The following is a 21,861-nucleotide window of genomic DNA, read 5'->3' as shown; positions in this document are numbered from 1 at the left end:
ACTTCCTGGAATTCTGTTGTCATTTCTAGGTAACGTCATACTTTTCCGTAGCAATGATGTGTATACATGATCAAGAAATACAGCACCTTCGTCGCGGTTGATTGCGTTAGCCCCCCTCTTTCTGATTTGGATTGGCTCTCTGATTCTACACTTGAATAGGTTAGAGTCTCTGTCAAGATGGCGAAAGCTAAAGAATGTGAGTAAATTTCTTTACTGGATTTTTCAAACAAATTGATATATATTATTATTAAATATATATATTTTTGTTTTTATCAGTGTGATGAATTGGATGAATTGTGTATTGAGGGCGCTGCGTAGTCATTCTGTAATTGGAATACAGGTGACACTGTGTGATATAAGACCGTGCGTAAGCAGAGCAGGTCTTTTGTTTGTTGTGTTTCAGGCTCTCGCTATGTTACTACAGTTTGTTTGTTTGTTGTGTTTAAGCTCTTGCTATGTTCTTATTTTGTAAGTACTAAGCTTAACTTGTATATATGTATAAGCAACTGATTTACCATATGTTAACTATAATCAGTGGTGGCGCCAGCGGGGGGGCTACGGGGGCTCTAGCCCCCTCGTCGGGGAGCCTAGCCCCCCCGTCGGGGAACACGGGTACTTTTTGTCGGGGAGTATAACATACAGTAAAAAACGTTCGCGTTCACTTCATATAGCTTCAGCGCCTAGAAAACCACGACGTTCCATTGACCGTGAGAGTACGTCAGAGGGCTATTATGCACTTTTATGCATTCATTATTGCCAGAGATCTAACTACTAAACAATAGCTAGTACGCACTTGTTTGGCGGTATCCCTTTGTACGAATCGTTCACCGTTGGGTCGAGACGCGTGATATCATGTTCCATCCAGGGACCAAAATGTGTAATGTAGTTATTTTCCAGGCAAAGTTTACCGACGGTTACCGAAGGGAACACGGGTACTTTTTGTCGGGGAATATAATATACAGTAAAAAACGTTCGCGTTCACTTGGTAGCTTCAGCGCCTAGAAAACCGCGACGTCTCATTGACCGTGAGAGTACGTCAGAGTGCTATTATGCAATTTATATGCATTCATTATTGCCAGCGATCTAACTTACTACTAAACATTAGCTAGGTACGCACTTGTCGGCGGTATCCTTTTGTACGAATCGTTCAACGTTGGGTCGAGACGCGTGATATCAAGTTCCATCCAGGGACCAAAATGTGTAATGTAGTTATTTTCCAGGCGAAGTTTACCGACGGTTCGGGTACTTTTTGTCGGGGAATATAATTCGTTCGCGTTCACTTCGTAGCTTCAGCGCCTAGAAAACCTCGACGTTTCATTGACCGTGAGAGTACGTCAGAGTGATATTATGCACTTTATATGCATTCATTATTGCCAGCGATTCTAACTTACTACTAAACAATAGCTATAGGTACGCACTTGTCTGGCGGTATCCCTTTGTACGAATCGTTCAACGTTGGGTCGTGATATCATGTTCCAATCCAGGGACCAAAATGTGTACTGTAGTTATTTTCCAGGCGAAGTTTACCGACGGTTACGTCGTGTACTGTGTCGACGTACGCTACAGCAAAACGAATTATGTTAATTGTTCGTATGTTCACCAATTTTTTAATTTACAAATAACCTTCTGTACCGTGGGGCACCTAAAATAAATATTTCATCCATTACTAAACAAAAAAACATGCCATTTTCGCTTAGCCAACATCTTATTATAGCTAAGTTATTAAATTTTCAATGTCCTGTATGTCATGAATTTCTCACCACTCGGAAGTCCAGATGGTACGCAGGCATACACTTGGGAGGAATAAACTTATTTCCCCGACTGAAAAAGGTCTACGCTTGCGTTTTTTAAGCCTCTGGGCCTGATGTTTCCAAAGTATAAAATGCAATTTTTTGAAGACCTGCAGCTCTAGTTTTAAACATTTTCTTAGCTCAGCCCCAACATTAAAGCTGGTCATATTTCGAAGTACAAGAAGTGCATTTTCCGGAACCTAACATCTCTATTTTTCAAACATTTCTTAGCTCAGTCTATCACAACCATGATAGGGACTTATATATTTTGTTTCATGTTTTGAAGTATAATATGTCTAATTTCCAGGACCTCCAACTCTATTTTTCTAAATTTTCTTTGAACTTTTATTTTTTAAATTGAAAAATATGGATTGAAACAGTCATCGCGCATCGTTTTTTGCACGCAGAATTTTATTTATGCATTATAAAAAATGGAAAAAATGGCTACCCTAAATCTGATTAAAATGACCTCAAATGACGCTAGAACTCGTTGCTTCCGGGGGCGAACCCCTGGCCCCCAGCCTTGTGATGCTCGCTTCGCTCGCATAGCCCCCTCGTCGGGGAATGTAGCCCCCGCGTCGGGAAGATCCTGGCGCCACCCCTGACTATAATCATGCTTACAATTAATGAAACTTGTATTTACAATATTTATCTTAGTTTTGCTCGATCGGAAGTATAATAATCAGGAGTTGTTATCTTGTTATCACGAGTTGATGCTGTGGCATATACGTTGGTGTTGATAACTTGAGGTACTAATATATTGTGATTGTTCGTTGTTGGATTGGTGTTGTGAATTATTACATTATTACTTATTGTTATAATTGACTGTTAGATACAGTGGTTGTTATTTGTTATTCATATTTTGCAGGGCTTGAATCTTGAATCTTGAATCTTGAATCCCTGTACTTGAAATGATTTAGGCCTATGTAATGATTTGACGCTGAAGTACAATAACGAAACTAATAAATCGGACTGAAGGAACGAAACCAAGTGTATTCTCCTCTTTATTTGTTCGGAACCACGACATCAGGTAGATTTAAAAATAATGGTTAGTTATAAAAAAGTTACTGTGCTTATTTTCAGACCTGTCTGAAACTCTTACGCATTCCAATTGAATCTTATGGTCTTGCGAAAAAACCTGAAAAAAAACCACCCAAAAATTTTAGTTAACTTTTTTTTGTAATGATTGTACTGTATTTTTCTAAACAGCACTAAAAGATTGATACACCACACGTCGTTCCACACATTGCATTCATTTTTTCAATAACAGTCTGAACACGCACCGTCTGTAGATATGTGTTTCCCCTTGAATTTAAACTGTGTAGCATGGTATTTTTAAAAGAATGAGTTTGAATTTAGATTCTTTAAACAAAGAACAAAAATGGACAAATTCAATACGAAAATACTGAAACATTAAAACCAAAGTTTGTGCTTTTCAGCACACACCAAGCTTATTCTTTGGAAATTCTCCATGTTTACAGGTCTCTTATTCAAATGGCCAAAATACAAGTTAATACTTGATGATGATGATACTACACATAGTAATTACACACATTAATTTTTGTGTTTGAGAAAATATATAATGTTTATATCATTTTAAAATGTCTTTAGTTCTTTAATGTAATAAATAAAATACTACTACACGTACTACTGTATAATTTTTCGATGTTTCATTAAACTACATTACAAACGTGTTCAAGAGTCATTCAATGCATGCTGGGATAGATTCCATGTGCTAGTCTGGCCTCAATATATGTTATGGAGTCAGAGCATGAGGCTAATACAGTACAACAGATTTAAACTACTCTACTTGTTCTCATTTCTGATTTTGTTAAATAATAGTAGATTTATTGTGCATTGTCATATTTAATGACTTAAAACCTGTGATGAGAAGGTTCAGAATATTTTTTTTTAAATGAAATAACTTCACCTAAATAAATCCAATAAATTATGAATGGTATGTTCTTTTAATACCAAACATACAGACATTTATTACCAGATATACTGGGATTCTTCCATAAATTTATTTATACAAAACAGCTACTAAATGGGACTTTTAAACTTGGGTCCACAAAATAAAAACTTTCTTTTGATTTACAAACGCCAGTATAATTTACTAGTCAATTACTTGCTTCCATTTTGACATAATGGATTTGATATAAATAGAGAAAAAAGACAAGGTGTTTCATTTTACATCAGTAGATGAAAGAGAAACATCTAGTTTTACTGATCAAAAAAAAATACAAGATATTCTACAAACTATCATGCATTCTGGGTAAGTTTATTTTATAATAAATATTTCTTAAGGTTGTGATTAGTTCAGATAAACTTCCAGTTTTATTAAATATCAAATATTACTATGAGCTCTGATTCAAATTGTCATAGTACTGTAGCAAGCAACAATACATGTTTTGGGTGCTATTCCATTTTTTTGTATACAAATTGTACAGTACTGTAGCAAAGAATATTTCAACTACAGAATGTTTTGAAGTAGAGATGACTTGGAATTTAAATTTTGTAATTTGTATTTAGAGCATAAAATTACTTCTTTTTTTCTTTTACAGTAGTATATTTATAAGCTCAGTTAAATCTAACACTTCCCCACCCCCCTATACAAAAATTTGTTGTGCATATATATTCATGACACCCATGATTTAAAAACCAGGATCTTTGTTTCTGATATTTAGGGATTATAATTTTATTGAATTTCAGATTTTCCAACATGTTTTTTACAATTGCTGTACAACTTGTTGTCATTCACATCGTAAAATCAGCAGCACAAACAGATACTGAAGCTTGTAATAGCTGTTGTACACCTGGGATTCCTGGCATTCCAGGAAATCATGGTAATACAGGTGTGTCAGGGCCACAAGGAATGAATGGAGTGAAAGGTGAACAAGGAATGAAAGGAAATGATGGAAGCAAAGGAGAACAAGGAATAAAAGGAGAACAAGGAATGAAAGGAGATGATGGAAGCAAAGGATTAGATGGAATTCCTGGGAAATTAGGACCAATGGGATCACAAGGCATCATTGGGCTACCAGGTAGAAATGGTGTAAAGGGAGAAAAAGGAATGAAAGGAACACAAGGAATAAAAGGAGATAATGGAAGGAATGGCTTAGATGGGATAAGAGGACCAAAAGGAAATCAAGGCCTAACTGGACTACCAGGTGCAAATGGTATAAAAGGAGAAAAAGGTAAACAAGCTAGTCAGAAGAAATCTGCCTTTACAGCAATTTTTACATCATCCCCAGGTCGTCATGCCGTTAGCCCAATGAAGTATAACTCAATAATTACAAATGTTGGAAATCATTACAACAAAAATACAGGCAAGTTTGTCTGTGCAATTCCAGGTGTTTATGTATTCCAGGTGACATCGAGGAAGAGTAATGGCAATAGTCAATCAGTTTCAACAAAAATCATGAAAAATGGAAGTTTTCAAATAACAACAATTTCAGAGAGCGATTATAATGATTCTGCAAGCACAATGGTGGTTCTTGATCTGATATCAGGTGATGAAGTATGGACTCAGCCATATAGTACAACCTCTAACTATTACTATAGTTCTAGCTATGGACATTGCTCATTCTCAGGCTTTTTGCTTTATGCAGCATAAAGTAATATTATGCAGATAATCAGACAAACTGTTATAAACTGATTTAGAAATGTCTAAAATTGAATGAAGTAACAAAGTATACTGTAATATTATATCACAATGCTTTAAATGCTATGTAATGCTGTAATATCTTATATAATGTATTAATTTGAAAACACAGATCCAATTTACTTTTAATAATTGTAAATAAAAATAAGCAAAATAATTCAGCAAGCTACTATACCACTTTCAAATTTTAAGTTTTAAATTTCATTTTAATCGAACAATATTGCACATTGGTTTATTTTTTATTTATGATATGTTTGTTGAAAACAAAACATATTTTTAGAATTCAATGCAGTATACAGTACAAACATGTGATTTTAGAGCATAAAGTTAGTGTACTTTACATGGCTTAGCCAAAATGCTTTGAAGTGAATTATGTAAAGTTCATATCAATTAAAAGTCTTTATACAGTTACATGTAATAAATAAAAAACTACTGAGTAAGAAAAGGTATTTTCTCAATGTTTCATTCAACTGCATTAAAAACATTATGTTTAATAAGTCTTTAATTGCATGCTGAGATAGATTTCATGTGCTGGTCTTGCCTCAATACAGTCAGGAGAGCATACTACTGTACAGTACAAAAGATTTAAACTACTCTACTTATTTTCATTTCTGAGTTTGTTTATTAAATAATACTAGATTTATTGTGAATTGTCATATTTAATGACTTAAAACCTGTCATTTGAAAAGGTAAATTATATGAGAAAGTTCAAAAGATTTTTAAAAACCAAAACATCTTTAAATCAAATTGCAATTAAAATACCAACAAATTATGTTATGTACTTTTAATGTCAAACATAGACATTTATTACCAGATATTCTGGGATTCTTCACTAAATTTATTTATACAAAACAGCTACTAAATGTGACTTTTAAACTTGGGTCCACAAAACAAGAAACTTTCTTTTGAATTACAAACTCCAGTATAATTTACTAGTCAATTACTTGCTTCCATTTTGATAAAATGGATTTGATATAAATAGAGAAAAAAGACAAGGTGTTTCATTTTACATCAGTAGATAAAAAGAGAAACATCTAGTTTTACTGATCAACAACAAATACAAGATATTCTACAAACTATCATGCATTCTGGGTAAGTTTATTTTATAATAAATATTTCTTAGGGTTGTGATTAGTTTAGAAAACTTCTAGTTTTATTAAACATTAAATATTACTATGACTATGAGCTCTGATTCAAATTGTCATAGTACTGTAGCAAGCAACAATACATACATTTGGGTGCTATTCAATTTGTTTGTATAAAAATTGTACAGTACTGTAGCAAAGGTTATTTAAACTATTGAATGCTTTGAAGTAGAGATGACTTGGAATTTAAATTTTGTAATTTGTATTTAGAGCATAAAATTACTTTTTTTTTTCTTTTACACTTACAGTAGTATATTTATAAGCACATTTCAATGTAACACTTTCCCCTATCTCATTGGCCTATCTAAAATTGATAAACTCCTGTGAAGCTCTATACAAAAAGTTGTTGTGCATATATGTCGAGAATATTCATGATTTAAAAACCAGGATCTTTATTTCTGATTTTAAGAATTATAATTTGATTGGATTTCAGATTTCCAAACATGTTGTTCAGAATTTCTGTACAACTTCTTGTCATTCACATCGTGAAATCAGCAGCACAAACCGATACTGAAGCTTGTAAGAGCTGTTGTACACCTGGGATTCCTGGCATTCCAGGAAATCATGGTAATCCAGGTGTGTCAGGGCCACAAGGAATGAATGGAGTGAAAGGAGAACAAGGAATAAATGGAAAATATGGATTGAAAGGAGAACAAGGAATGAAAGGAGAACAAGGAATGAATGGAGAACAAGGAATGAATGGAGAACAAGGAATGAAAGGAGAACAAGGAATGAAAGGAGATGATGGAAGCAAAGGATTAGATGGGATTCCTGGTAAATTAGGACCAATGGGATCACAAGGCATCATTGGGCTACCAGGTACAAATGGTACAAAAGGAGAAGAAGGAATGAAAGGAGAAGAAGGAATGAATGGAGAACAAGGAGTGAAAGGAGAACAGGGAATGAAAGGAGATGATGGAAGCAAAGGAGATGATGGAAGCAAAGGATTAGATGGGATTCCTGGTAAATTAGGACCAATGGGATCACAAGGCATCATTGGGCTACCAGGTACAAATGGTACAAAAGGAGAAGAGGGAATGAAAGGAGACCAAGGAATAAAAGGAGAACAAGGAATTAAAGGAGATGATGGAAGCAAAGGATTAGATGGGATTCCTGGTAAATTAGGAGCAAAAGGACCTGAAGGCATCATTGGGCTACCAGGTACAAATGGTATAAAAGGAGAAAAGGGAATGAAAGGAGAAGAAGGAATAAAAGGAGATAATGGAAGGAATGGCTTAGATGGGATAAGAGGACAAAAAGGAAATCAAGGCCTCATTGGATTACCAGGTGAAAATGGTATAAAAGGAGAAAAAGGTAAACAAGCTATTCAGAAGAAATCTGCCTTTACAGCAATTTTTACATCATCCCCAGGTCGTCATGCCGTTATCCCAATGAAGTATGACACAATAATTACAAATGTTGGAAATCATTACAACAAAGAAACAGGCAAGTTTGTCTGTGTAATTCCAGGTGTTTATGTATTCCAGACGGCATCAAGGAAGGATGGTACCAATGGTCAAGCAGTTTCAACAAGAATCATGAAAAATGAAAGTGGTCAAATAACAACAAGTTCAGATGGAAATAATTATACTTCAGCAAGCACAATGGTGGTACTTGATCTAGTATCAGGTGATCAAGTATGGACTCAGCCATATAGTACAACCTCTAACTATTACTATAGTTCTAGCTATGGACATTGCTCATTCTCAGGCTTTTTGCTTTATGCAGCATAAAGTAATATTATGCAGATAATCAGACAAACTACTGTAATAAACTGATTAACAAATGTCTAAAATGTAATAACATATTATTTTGCTTTAAATTCAAATGACCTAAAAAATACTTTGTACACTAATTCTTTTTTTAATAGTTTTTAAGTTTTACCAAACAATATTGTATTTTGTAGAAAAACATTTTATTTATATTTCAATAAGTAAATGCACTATAATAATAAATAATAATAAAAAATAATTTTGAATATATTCAAATAAAATTTAATATAACTGGCAAATGTACATTTTTGAATAGATGAAACTTTAATTTTCCTAAAATGGCGCAGAAAACACATGATGTTGATGATACTGTACTTTATGTGATTATTTACATTTTTTCCATTTGTGCTTCTTTTTTTGCTATGAAGTGGAACTGAATTAAGTAAAGTTGATATCATTTTAATTTTTGCCTTTATAAGGTTAAATGTAATAAACATACTACTGAGTAAGATAAAGTTTTTTTAATGTTTTATTGATTTTCAGTAAAATGTTATTCTTAAGAGTCCATTGAATGCTGGGATATGATTGCCTTTGGAGCAATATACAGTACACTTTTAAACAAAGAAGAACATTTTCTATTGAAGTTTATGATTTAGTTGCTTCATGTATGACAGGCAAACGTGCACTAAATTAACAGTTGAATTTTACACATATTTAATTAATTCATTCATTTATTGTCAGATGCCGTTTTGTGTTCTATAGCATTAGGTATTTTATACTAATATTTCTTATTTAAAAAGTTATGATTAGTTTAGATAAACTTCTAATTTTAGTAATATAAAATAGTTGTCATCATTATTATTGTCATCTTATGTATTTTGTTAATAACACCTGGACTTATAAAGGGCCTATTGTTGTGAAACCTCTAAGCGCTGTACATACCCCGGTCAATTTTGGATCAAACAGGTATGAAAACATACTCCCATAATGCAGCTCTTAATCAGCTCTTAATCAAGTTGTGTCTTGACCTTTCCAGGTACCCATTTGTACACCTGGGTGGAGACAGAGAAAAACGTAAAGTGTCTAGTGATTAGCGTTGGATTCAATATCACTAGAAAGCTTATTTTTATTTTGTGGTCATACTGTATATATATTTCATATTTTAAAGTATATTGTTTTATTATTTCTACACTTTTGATGATACTGCAATGAGCGATAATTTCTTATAATAGCCATTTTTACTTTTATAACAAAAATTATAACATTTTAGTGAAAATTCAAACTGTTTATAATATATTACTACTATTTAAAAAATTATTATACTTATTAATAATATTTTATATATTTTAAAATTAAGTTACTATGCTTATCTTACACCATATGGCTTAGCTAATGTATGGGCCCCATAAATAGAAGCGGATACAATTGTTGTTGATGATTTGTGATAAATAAAATACTAAGAAAAAGTCGGGGATGGATCCAAGAAGGGGCCCAGCTCCCACATTTCGCAAGTTGTCAGGATACAGTAGGATAGGATATCAAATTAAGTTCAGCCCTTCATTTCACCATTTCTCCCTCCCCCAACCCCTATTTACAAAATTTTGTATAGCTGCCAGTGCCACTGAAAATAATTTCTCAATATGTTCTTTCAACTACATTTAATTTTGATATTTTACATATTTTACAAAAGATCACAGAAGGTGAAGTCTGAGTGTTTGTCCCTTCCTCTTTCTTTTAACTCCTACAATAGTACAATGGAAGATGATTTAATACAACCTCTAATCTAATAATATGTAAAAGTTCAAAAACAAACTTCTGTTATTCTAAATCAAACTTTAATCTTATTGTGTTTTACTTTAAAAAATACAGCTTTTTATCATCCGGTCCAAATCATTACAAATTAAATTACATAAAACAGCTGTACTACAGAAAATATGGCATTTTTCTGGCAACAATATAACAGCCAATTAAAAAGGAGAAAATATTTTTTTCAATATAATTTTACTGTATGTTTCCTTGAGATCAGACTTTATATAAATAGTGTGAAAAGACAAAGTTGTGTTATTACGAAACAGTAGACGACGAAAGAGAAACATCTAAATTTACTGATCAACAGAAAATACAACGAATAGTTATGCATCTTGGGTGAGTTTTTATACACTGACTATTCTGTGAGCCCTAGTTCGAATGATACAAGTGTTGTACAGTACTGTACAGTACCAACTTCTAAAATATGGACATCAGATGATATGAATTTGTCCAATAGCATCCTAAATGCATCCATATTATTATTATTATTGCAAGAATCTTGCAAGTTGTTTATTTTTAAAATATATAGTTATTAGTATAGTTTAATATAAATATTTTGTAAACAAATTGTATTTGTTTGCAAACAATGGAGTGCATTAATGACTAAACCAATAAATACTGTTAAAAATTTGTTTAAGTAATATTACTTTCCAACAATAAAATGGACAAATTGATAAAGAATAAATGTAAATAGAGATGATTGAAATCATGAAATATTTCTTAGTTTTTGTTATTTTTTATTTATATGTTTTGTTTATATGTACTGCTAGTCTGGGTTCTAGACGGAGTTTTGACTTAATATTAGTAAAACGATAAATATTTTGGCACATATGGCATTTCATACATATACTATTTGAGCTTGAAACACCGTCTGGGCAAACACGTACAAGTCACATGGTTTGACACCAAGATTTCTCGGTGCATACAATTATCCAGTTTAATAGTTTCAGACGCATGAGATTGGCTACTTACTCTGTTTATTATTATTATGCAGTTATTTAGCAAACTAGTGTGATGTTCCCATCATAATGTCCTCCATATATGTGCACTTCACATATTTGACACATAAAGTTTGATAGTGTGGAAAGAGCTTTACATTATTACAGTCACCGTAATAACATTTAGGCAGCAATAACTGCAGTTAGAATAATCTTGATATGATTTATAATAAAAAAAGAAATTGTATTGTATTGTATAAATTTTATTGAATTTTTAGATTAAACATGTTTCTTATAACTGCAATAAAACTACTTGTTGTCATCCAAACAACCAAGTCAGCAGCTCAAACTGTCAACTCTGGAGCTTGTAATAGCTGTTGTACACCTGGGATTCCTGGTGTTCCAGGACATAATGGCAATTCAGGTGCATCAGGGCCACAAGGAGTAAATGGAGTGAAAGGAGAACAAGGAATACATGGAGAACAAGGAATGAAAGGAGCACAAGGAATGAAAGGAGCACAAGGAATGAAAGGACTACAAGGCCTTAAAGGAGAAAAGGGAGATGGAGGAAGCATAGGGTTACGTGGAATTCCTGGTAAAATGGGACCAACTGGACCTCAAGGTATCATTGGGCTACCAGGTGTAAATAATATAAAGGGAGAAAAAGGTGAACAGGCTAGTCGGCAGAAATCTGCTTTTACAGCAGTTTTTAAATTCAACCCAGGTCGCGTTACCGGTCTATTAATGTACGACACAATAATTACAAACGTGGGAAATGACTACAACAATGAAACGGGCAAATTTGTTTGTACAATTCCAGGTGTTTATGTATTCCAGGTGACATCAAGGAAAGATGGTAGTAATCGTCCAATTGCAACAAAAGTCATGAAAAATGATATTGTGCAAGTATCCACAAGAACAAGTAATGAGAGTTTGTATAGTTCTGCAAGCACAATGGTGGTACTTGATCTAGTATCAGGTGATGAAGTATGGACTGAACCAATTAGTACAACCTATATAGTCCAGTCAAAAATCACCCTCACCATGGTATAAGAACGTACCCTAATAAAATTTCACCCGTAGGTTCTATGTATATAGGTATTAACATTTCTTGATGTTGCGTCTTGCAAAACTTGGGATTTTACGAGAAAATTAGACTTTTATACCTAATTTATAACCACCTCATGTCGTATTATTGTGTACAGCGAATGCGACGAAGCGTGACTGAAATTACGAGACGCCGTTAGCGCCCGTTGAAAAATGCATTAACAAAGCTAAAAACCTACAAAACTAATAGTTTATACAATGATTTAAATATAGTTTACAATAAATTGTATAATAAAATACATAACATATAGAGAAAACTTAAATATAAACTAAAATATTTACAGATATGTGTTTAAAAATGTACAAATCAAAATGGCCTTCCATAAAATAAAGTGCGCCCTCACAAGTCATACTTTTATCGGACTTGTATATGAATGGTTATACAAGGCATAAATGTACGAAACCCGATGCGGTTTATTAGTTATTGCCTTTTTTTGCGCAAGAGGCAGAATATTTTATTTTCACAAATTTATTTATATTTTTTATCATGGAAAAAAGGATTGTATATATTTAAACACATTACAACCTCCAGTATACCATCATGATGGATAAAGTGTATATTTGTATATCTGCTGGAGCGTAATGATTTCCTAGTTCTGCTGGTTTTATTTTGGACATTTTTGTTTCCACAGCATTCCTTGCGTGGATATCACAATGCATTGCATATTTTGAACTGCCATTCGCGATTATAATCTTAATTAGAGTAAGAACCAATCATTTAAGGATAATCAATTACGCGTAGGCCTATACGAAAGATACTACCTCAAGTAGGCCTTTCACTTTCCTACAATTATTTAGAGGGTATCAAAGGGGCTGGTCGGGATTCGTCTAAATCAACATTTTTCATTTTCCCTTTTCACCCGCCGCCACCAACCACTTCCCCCACTGCCAATGAGGAGGAGTTGCCGGTTTGATCCTCTCTGAATCCGTCTGGCCTCCACATCGTACCGATGTGTGAAGTTTGAGCCAATAAACGTCATTCATGACGATTCTTTAAGTTCGAAGTCGTCTTCCAGAATTCAAAGTTTTCTAAAGTTAACGTATTTTCCCGTTTTTCCACCATTCACATTTCACTAAATAAAAGAGAGTGAGATGTGGGAGTGTGATGTAAGATTCGCGAGAAACGACAACATACTGTATTTCCCAATTCTCCTTTTTTTAAGACGTGACGTAATAAATACATTCTAATATAAAGTTTTTTTGGTGGAGAGTAGTCCTACAATGATAATTATTATTGGACATTTTATACACAAAAGCATGTCATAAACGATTGGTTCACCTCCACGGCCTGACCTGAAAGTTCTAACTTGGGACGAGAAAGTAAAGTCCACAAAAAACTTTTTATATGCATTTATTTCAAATATTGTTTTCCGCCGAGTCCGACGCATTTTAATGAATTTGAATAATATTTATAAAGCTTGGAAGAACACTGTAGTTTAATTTGTTGGCTTAATCAATTGCTTATAAATGACGTTTTAAACTTAAAAGATGTAGGCTATTGTCCCAAAAAGTGAAGATGAAGATTAGTTAATTAAACGTAAAAGAATAACACAGTTATCCGTCAGACGTCTCGAACATAAAGAATATTCGGTGGCAGGATTACATTTTCTAAAAGACGAAATTGTCTCACACATCATACGATATGGATGAATCAATTCAAAGAAACTTAAACAAAACTAACAATCACAAGGATTAACTTTGTTGCGGATAACCAATAAGAAAATATTTCAGACGACTTTATTCATTTAAATCGTATACGCGAAATGGACTGTCATATAATAATGATTCTTACTCAAATTAACATTGACTATAATCGCGAATATACAATGCATTGTGATATCCACGCAAGTAATGCTGTAAAAAAAAAGAATGTCCAGAATAAAACTAGGTAGATAACTAGGAGATCATTATTACGCTTTAGCAAATATACAATACGGCGCAATTCACTTAATCCATCATGATGGTAGACTGGAGGTTGTAATGTGTTTAAATATACAATCCTTTTTTCCATGATAAAAAATAGAAATATATTTGTGAAAATATAATATTCTGCCTCTTGCAGAGGCAATAACTAACAAATCGCATCGGGTTTCGTATATTAATGCCTTGTATAACCATTCCACACAAGTCCGATAAAAGTATGACTCGTGAGGGCGCACTTTATTTTATGGAAGGCCATTTTGATTTGTACATTTTTAAACACATATCTGTAAATATTTTAGTTTATATTTGAGTTTTCTCTATATGTTATGTATTTTATTATACAATTTATTGTAAACTATATTTAAATCATTGTATAAACTATTAGTCTTTGTAGGTTTTTAGCTTTGTTAATGCATTTTTCAACGGGCGCTAACGGCGTCTCGTAATTTCAGTCACGCTTCGTCGCATTCGCTGTATACAATAATACGACATGAGGCGGTTATAAATTGGGTATAAAAGTCTAATTTTCTCGTAAAATCCCAAGTTTTGCAAGACGCAACATCAAGAAATGTTATTACCTATATACGTAGAACCTACGGATGAAATTTTATTAGGGTACGTTCTTATACCATGGTGAGGGTGATTTTTGACTGGACTAATAACTATTACTCAAGTGATCCTGATGGATTTTGTTCATTCTCAGGTTTCCTACTCTATGCGGCATAAAGAAGGATAGATGTTCCTGTACACTAAATATCAAATATTATTATTATAATCTGTGTTATGATTTTACATATTTCCATAATATGCATATTTGCTTTTTATCCCATATCCGAATACTACTAGGTATATTTATTTATTTATTATTTTTTAATGTTCTTTTCTACTTTTTTATTCTCTTTTTTATCACATATTTATAATTATAATGTATGTATAATGTTTGAAATAGACACTTTTCCTACATTTTTCTAGTCTATTTTAAGGCCACAGACTATATTTTTTTTTAAAAATAATTCTATATGAACATATTGCGATAATCAAGATTTCTTTTCAAAATGTTAAAAATAAGTCTATTTTTATTTTTAATAATTTAAGCAGCCAGCTATAAATACCTACCGGTATGCAGATTGATATTATTGTTTTGTTTCTGTGATGCATCCACTTTTGGTGCGATAGAGTCGATCATATTGGGAAACACTTTTCAGGTCAGGATGAATAAAATTATGCAAGCACATTGGTGGTATTTGATCTGGTATCTGGTGATTGTACAGTATGGACTATATCTTTTATAGTTCTAGGTATTTAGGACAAAGGTCATTATCATGTTTCTTGCTTTATCCAGCTTAAAGTTGTACCTATACAAATAAACATGCCTATCATTTGCAAAAAATTTAATAACATATACTGTAACATTATAGCATACAAACTCAAATCATTGTGTAATAATAAATATATTTTATTCACAATTTAATTTTTTAATTTATTGTTTTCCTTAAATTATTGAAAATAATTATTTTAAACATACTTTATATTTGTTAAATACTGTATTGTAACTTCTACGCTAAATAATACCATTATAATGCCAAACAGAATCCAAACTTTGTTAAAAATTAACAAAATTATGTCTAATTTACTGAGTACTACTCTTATTAGTAAAAATGCTACCATAGTACCAGTACAAGATGAAATGTTTTACATGCCTATAAAATGTTGAAAATTAACTACCTACACTGTTACGGTATGTTTTCTACTTTAAAATTACAACAGTTTAGGGGGGGGGGGGGTTCAGCATTTCTGTGTTGGGCCATTGGCCCATGGTTTCCTCTTGGGCTAAATGTGTGCCAAATTTTTAATAAATAAATAAAAGTTTTTTTAAACTGTGAAAATATAAGTAATATAATTCATTTTATCACCATTTAATAAAATTTGAAAGTGCATGCAGTACAATAAATATAATTAATTAAAAAAATATTTTGTTAAAACCAGTACGTTTCACTGTCCATGTGTGTGCTGCTGAAATAAAACTGAAGTACAAACGGCTGTTTTTAAATCAATCTTTTTATCTAACTTTATCCTATTTATACATCGATCTTACCTTGTATTCTGCCGCAGGATTTTTTTTTGTGTAGGAGGTGATGCCAAGCAGCGAGACCCTACTGTACATCGCGTTGTTGCCGATTGTTGGCAATCTCACCATTGCACTCTTCTTTCGAATCGGTTGCTTTCGGTGTATAGTATTTAGTAATAGTACCTGATCATCTGATGACCGACCGGGAGAGGATCTATCTAGTCTAGGCCTAGGTAGGCCTACTAGGCCTTGCTTTAGTTTGATATTTAGGAATGCCTACTACTTCTACTAGTACTAGGTAGTCCTCTCGGCCTAACTAGCTAGTTAGTTAGGTAGCTAGGTAGTAATATCCAGGTATTAAAGGCCTAGGCCTAGTAGCCAGTCAGGCCTAGCTTTTCTAGCTAGGGCCAGGCCTAGGCCTGCCGGCCTTTTTAGGCCTAGGATTATAGATAGGTTAGGACCTCCAGCTAGGAAGGCAAGGCCTAGCATATAGTAGGCCTAGGCTAGGCCTAGCTAGGCTAGGCCTTTTTCTTTTAAGTAAGGCTAGGCTAGGCTAGCTAGGTCTATTAGGGCTAAACATTTTTATGATTCAACTATGAAAAGTGATTCACATGTTGCATAATTAATTACTTACATATATATACTGTAGCTGTAGAGTATCCTAAGGTAATTTAAATCAAAACCAAAATCCCAGAGTGTACGTAAAAATATACCGACTTCTTGAATTTTTCACATGCTTTTGTTGACGTACATTTTGTACTAAGCCCTCTATCGACAAGAAGTTTACAAAACTTTTTTTTTATTTAGAAAATCTGAATTGCTACTGGAAAATCGGATAATTAATATAAGGCTTAATTCGAGAATTTTGTGTAATACCATTTTCATTTCATTGAAATTCTTATTTTAAAATCGAAACACAAAATAATACATAACAAAACAAACAGGAAAATGGAATAGAATACAATTTAATAACCAACACGGTACAACTGGCCGACAGACAATTAGCCGACCGAACACGTCACTATGTCTCCTGACAATTGCTAACAGACAATATCAAAAAATGTCAAACATTTTATTATTTTACATCAGGGGCGGTCGCAGGACTATTTTAAGGGGGTTGACCAAGAGTCCAGGGCCATAATAGAAACCAAGCATTTATGACGCCACAGGTTTGTAATTACTACGGAAATTCTGCCTAATTTTACGGACGTAGAGAAATGAAGAAAAAAAATCCACTGACCGGATTACCCACTGACCGCCGTTAAATTGTGCGCGGTTAATTTTATGCTGCAGTCAGTCAATTTACATATAGACCCTTCCAACACTGGACTTCTATAACGACATTAATGGTTAATATATGCCTATGATGAAGTGGGATCTAAATTTTAATTTAGTGGCAGCAAAAAACATTTAGCATGAAATTAAGGGTGTTGCCCGGGCAACTGGGGCAACACCCCTGCGTCCGCCCCTGACATTAGTAGTTGATAATTAAATTAAAAACATGTAACCAAAGAGGTGGCATCAGGTTTGATTTACAAAAATGTTGACCATATTTAAAATTAAATTAACTATTTCCATATAGTTTAGGCCTAAGTCTACGACACCTACAGAAACCACCAATATTAATACGGTACCAGTAGTAAATATATACATTGTGTAATAAATTCCGCTGGGATAATGGCCTCTTTGCAGCATGTAATAACATGATTTTCCTTTATTTAATTATTCATTTATTTTTATGCAACAGAACTATCAACATTTTCTAAGATAGGGGCAACAAATTTAGTATCAGCTACTTGAACATCGTCTGTTGTATCGATGGTTGAATCATTTGCTGTTACTCCCTCTTCTGTATTTTATTTGATTTCCTCTCTGCTTTGTGTGTTGTCCACATTGTAATTTGAATCTTCTACAGTAATAGAAGAATACTAATGGTAATTAGTATTAATGTTAAAATGTGAGACGAACGTTAATCATATAGTGTAAAAGTTAAACAATTAAGTTAGTTAGTGCTAATAAGGTAGGAATAATAATAATAATAATGTAGAGGGTACAAAATCAAGGCCTGTTGAAAGCCAGGCCCTAACATTTATAGTGTTTCTTGATACTAATTGTATACTATAGCAACAGTAAACAAAGGAGAAACATAGGGTGAAGAGTTTTTTTATTTTTTCCATTTCAGACGCATCCAACAGCAAGTAACTCGCCAATTGCGGGATGAATAAACTATTTAATAATTTATTGTCCTTATAAACTAAGTCTTAAAATGTGAGACGAACGTTAATCATATAGTGTAAAAGTTAAACAATTAAGTTAGTTAGTGCTAATAAGGTAGGAATAATAATAATAATAATGTAGAGGGTACAAAATCAAGGCCTGTTGAAAGCCAGGCCCTAACATTTATAGTGTTTCTTGATACTAATTGTATACTATAGCAACAGTAAACAAAGGAGAAACATAGGGTGAAGAGTTTTTTTATTTTTTCCATTTCAGACGCATCCAACAGCAAGTAACTCGCCAATTGCGGGATGAATAAACTATTTAATAATTTATTGTCCTTATAAACTAAGTCTCATTTGAGGCTTAGGGAGTGGAGTTGAAAAAGTTGAGATTTACAACCCGGCACTAGGTCAGGATTGGACCTTGGATTGGAAGGCAAGCACGTTAACCACCAAGCTAATGCTCCACTATATATAGTAAAAATAATGTAAAAAGGTAATTGAAAATAAAATAGTGCTACACTCATGAGACTTATATAGATACAAAACTAGGGAATCTTTAAAGGTCTTTTAAAAAATTGCAATTCATTCTTGAACAATGATGTTTCAAATATTAATACTACCTTTTCAACAATACATTGTTGAACTGCCAAAGTGCCTCTGTATCTATTTATATACTTTCAATTCAACATTTAACAATCGGGGGAAAAGTAAAAAAACGCAGAGAATTGTTTAAACTAATATTAATTTATGGTCATATAAAAAAAGAAAAGACTCCAGATAAGCAAAACGTATCAATAGGATATTATAATGCTATCTTCTGTTTCCATTATTTATAAAAAATTATCGGCCCTCAAACCGTGACCACGGATATTTGTCACTAAATAAAATGCAGTAAAGCCATCAATAATATTATAAATGCTAAAGCACAGCATACAATGTAAACAAAGTCTATTAAAAACAGTATAACATTATTGATCACCTGGTAGGAGGGGGGGGGGAGGGGATGTGTAGGGATCCGGGGGAGTTTGCCAAAATCGGATTTATTTACCTTCAAGTCCAACTATGGCTTCTTCTGCTTTTTCCTCTTCCATTTCATCTTCTTCTTTGATGTAACTAAGATTATTATCAAATCCAATGGCAGTAGTTTCACTTGGAGAAGTTTTGTCATCAATGTGCTGATCATCTTTTTTTTTGTCACATGCGCAAAAATACTTCATCTTTTGACATCCATCACATTCTTCGGTATATCCCTCTATCTTTTCTAATGAATGAAACACAACAACTTACAGATATGGGAAACGATAATTCAACAGCAGTGCTTATATGACATCAGGACTTATTCAATTGTGGTGCTAATATGTCAGCAGTACTTATTCAATTGTGGTGCATATAGGCCAGCAGCACTTATTCAACAGTGGTGCTTATATGACATCAGGACTTATTCAATTGTGATGCATATAGGCCAGCAGCACTTATTCAACAGTGGTGCTTATATGACATCAGGACTTATTCAATTGTGATGCATATAGGCCAGCAGCACTTATTCAACAGTGGTGCTTATATGACATCAGGACTTATTCAATTGTGATGCATATAGGCCAGCAGCACTTATTTAATTGTGGTGCTTCATATGCCAACAGTACTTATTCAATTGTGGTGCATATAGGCCAGCAGCACTTATTTAATTGTGGTGCTTATATGCCAGCAGCACTTATTTAATTGTGGTGCTTATATGCCAGCAGCACTTATTTAATTGTGGTGCTTATATGCCAGCAGCACTTATTTAATTGTGGTGCATATAGGCCAGCAGCACTTATTTAATTGTGGTGCTTATATGCCAGCAGCACTTATTTAACTGATAATACTATGGTAATAATAATAATCAATTAATTATTAATGGTTTTAAATCTTTTTAAAGGGAGACTACAAGGTTGATAATTAAGTTTACACATACCTCTATTCTGTTTTCTTTTCTTGAACTTAGAAAGCCATACTATCAGTTTGAACAAGACATAAAGACAGTATAAACATCCCATAGAAATGAAAATTATGGATAAAACAGTTATTGCAGGAGAAGACTCTGAAACAATAATAATATGATTTGAAAGATTTATAATAACATCTACGGAAACAAGGTATATGATCCTTCAGGTGGTTATTCTTAAAGGGTAGCTCCGGGTTTATCATTGATATTGATCAATAGAAACTTAAACCCGGGAGTTCCCCTTTAATCTTACTGTATACTATGTATAAGAAAATAGCCTATTCATAATAGCCATTTATTACAACATAGAATTATACTGGTTTTAGTAAATAATAATAAACACAAGATTTTGACAATGACAATGTATAGTTACATGAGGTATTCAAAATAAAAATACAATGTTTCCACTCATTTTCTATTTACCTGCTGGTGTTGGGGCCACTGTAGTAGTCTGGTCACAGTCTTTCCCCATGTTTTATTTTTAAAATTTGAAATCTAAAGAGGTACAAAATCATAACAATGAAAACAGTAAGTATGTATACGTACAGTAATAATTTACATACATGTGTTTACTTACTCTGACTTTATACAAAAAAAAGAAGAAAATTCTTGAACACATGACCTCCAGATCACTAGCCTGGCATGCATATCTCGAGACCACCAAACTTAAGCTGATGGCTAGGGTTGGATTCAAACAATTTAGACACCAATAGAAGGAAAATAAACATGTATTTATATAATATATAAATGTATGTATTTATATTAAACAAATGCAACATGATGGTGATGTGATAAAAAACATGAATTCAGAATTAGGAAAATAAATATAATTACCTTTCTATAATCAATAGTAGCTCAAATTTTCCAAAACTAAGAAATATTACATAAATCGCAACAGGAAGTTGGTTATCCAAGCCAGTTCACATAAGGAAATGAAAGCAGAAAATAATAATAATAAGTTCTTTCAAAGAGTTACAGAAATTTGATATAAAAAAATTACTCAGGTATGTAATATTTACTTCCTCGTTGAGGTAATGTATATGACCTACTTTAACCATATACTGTATAACAAAGGGGTATAAAATGTAGCCTAAAGTAGGGACTGGGATTACATTCGAGTATGACAAAGGGGCTTGGGGTATAAAATGTAGACTAAATTAGGGGGTCGAATTACACTCGAGTGTGACAAAGGGGCTTGGGGTATAAAATATAGCCTAAATTAGGGGGTGGGATTACATTCGAGTATGACAAAGGGGCTTGGGATATAAAATGTAGTCTAAATTAGGGGGTGGGATTACATTTGAGTGTGACAAAGGGGCTTGGGGTATAAAATATAGCCTAAGTTAGGGGGTGGAATTACACATGAGCCTGGGATTATATATGGTATTTATATCAGTACAGAATAAATAAATATGTGACATGGACTCATGTGGTAACAGTGTACACTACAATATAAATGTTGGTGTATATTGGGGGGGGGGGGGGGAGTTTTATGTTTG

The 21,861-nt window shown here is 33.2% G+C and overlaps 5 protein-coding genes across 8 annotated transcripts in view; 3 read left to right on the top strand and 2 right to left on the bottom strand.

Annotated features, from left to right (window-relative positions):
- The window catches only part of LOC140044541 (argininosuccinate lyase-like), a 34,236-nt gene extending 18,866 nt beyond the window's left edge, over window positions 1-15,370 (bottom strand). The window contains exon 1 of the mRNA XM_072089096.1: window positions 15,205-15,370. Within this exon, the coding sequence (XP_071945197.1) occupies window positions 15,205-15,246 (42 nt within the window). The 5' untranslated portion in view covers window positions 15,247-15,370. The remainder of the gene's footprint in view (window positions 1-15,204) is intronic.
- LOC140043367 (uncharacterized) lies at window positions 4,044-5,421 on the top strand. The gene is made up of 2 exons (XM_072087868.1): window positions 4,044-4,065; window positions 4,503-5,421. Exons 1-2 carry the CDS (start codon window positions 4,055-4,057, stop codon window positions 5,404-5,406), a joined length of 915 nt encoding a protein of 304 aa, XP_071943969.1. The 5' UTR covers window positions 4,044-4,054; the 3' UTR covers window positions 5,407-5,421.
- On the top strand, window positions 7,313-8,388 carry LOC140043251 (uncharacterized). Its single transcript, XM_072087754.1, has one exon. The coding sequence runs from the start codon at window positions 7,313-7,315 to the stop codon at window positions 8,330-8,332; it is 1,020 nt and encodes a 339-aa protein (XP_071943855.1). The 3' UTR covers window positions 8,333-8,388.
- Window positions 10,045-12,127, top strand: LOC140044550 (uncharacterized). 3 transcript variants are annotated; one of them, XM_072089112.1, is made up of 3 exons: window positions 10,045-10,456; window positions 11,337-11,680; window positions 11,879-12,127. In XM_072089112.1, the coding sequence occupies exons 1-3, from the start codon at window positions 10,446-10,448 to the stop codon at window positions 12,109-12,111; spliced, it is 588 nt and encodes a 195-aa protein (XP_071945213.1). In that variant the 5' UTR covers window positions 10,045-10,445; the 3' UTR covers window positions 12,112-12,127. The 3 variants fall into 3 exon arrangements, with proteins under 3 accessions (XP_071945213.1, XP_071945212.1, XP_071945214.1); XM_072089113.1 differs by having other exon boundaries at window positions 10,155-10,456; window positions 11,896-12,033; XM_072089111.1 differs by having other exon boundaries at window positions 10,050-10,456; window positions 11,337-12,127.
- Window positions 15,371-17,105: 1,735 nt separating the features above from the next.
- On the bottom strand, window positions 17,106-21,305 carry LOC140044552 (uncharacterized). 2 transcript variants are annotated; one of them, XM_072089115.1, is made up of 5 exons: window positions 21,197-21,305; window positions 20,786-20,857; window positions 20,333-20,458; window positions 19,427-19,639; window positions 17,106-18,065 (listed from the first exon to the last, which is right to left on the bottom strand). In XM_072089115.1, the coding sequence occupies exons 2-5, from the start codon at window positions 20,832-20,834 to the stop codon at window positions 18,013-18,015; spliced, it is 441 nt and encodes a 146-aa protein (XP_071945216.1). In that variant the 5' UTR covers window positions 20,835-20,857; window positions 21,197-21,305; the 3' UTR covers window positions 17,106-18,012. The 2 variants fall into 2 exon arrangements, with proteins under 2 accessions (XP_071945216.1, XP_071945217.1); XM_072089116.1 differs by lacking the exon at window positions 21,197-21,305 and adding an exon at window positions 20,985-21,006.
- Between the last annotated feature and the right edge of the window lie 556 nt (window positions 21,306-21,861).

The sequence above is a fragment of the Antedon mediterranea genome, chromosome 3, assembly GCF_964355755.1.
Source record: "Antedon mediterranea chromosome 3, ecAntMedi1.1, whole genome shotgun sequence".
In the NCBI taxonomy this organism is placed as follows: domain Eukaryota; kingdom Metazoa; phylum Echinodermata; class Crinoidea; order Comatulida; family Antedonidae; genus Antedon; species Antedon mediterranea.
Note: the sequence above shows the minus strand (reverse complement) of the source record. Positions and strands in the feature narration are given on the sequence as shown.

Bases quoted from the DNA above. Each gene is read 5' to 3' on its own strand.
- LOC140043251 (XM_072087754.1), top strand. From the start codon at position 7,313: ATGAAAGGAGAACAAGGAATGAAAGGAGATGATGGAAGCAAAGGATTA.
- LOC140044552 (XM_072089115.1), bottom strand. From the start codon at position 20,834: ATGGGGAAAGACTGTGACCAGACTACTACAGTGGCCCCAACACCAGCA. The intron at 19,640-20,332 runs GTATGTGTAAAC...TTCATTCATTAG, and splicing joins GAAAAGAAAACAGAATAGAG to AAAAGATAGAGGGATATACC. The intron at 18,066-19,426 runs GTAAATAAATCC...CTATTACTGTAG, and splicing joins AGCCATAGTTGGACTTGAAG to AAGATTCAAATTACAATGTG.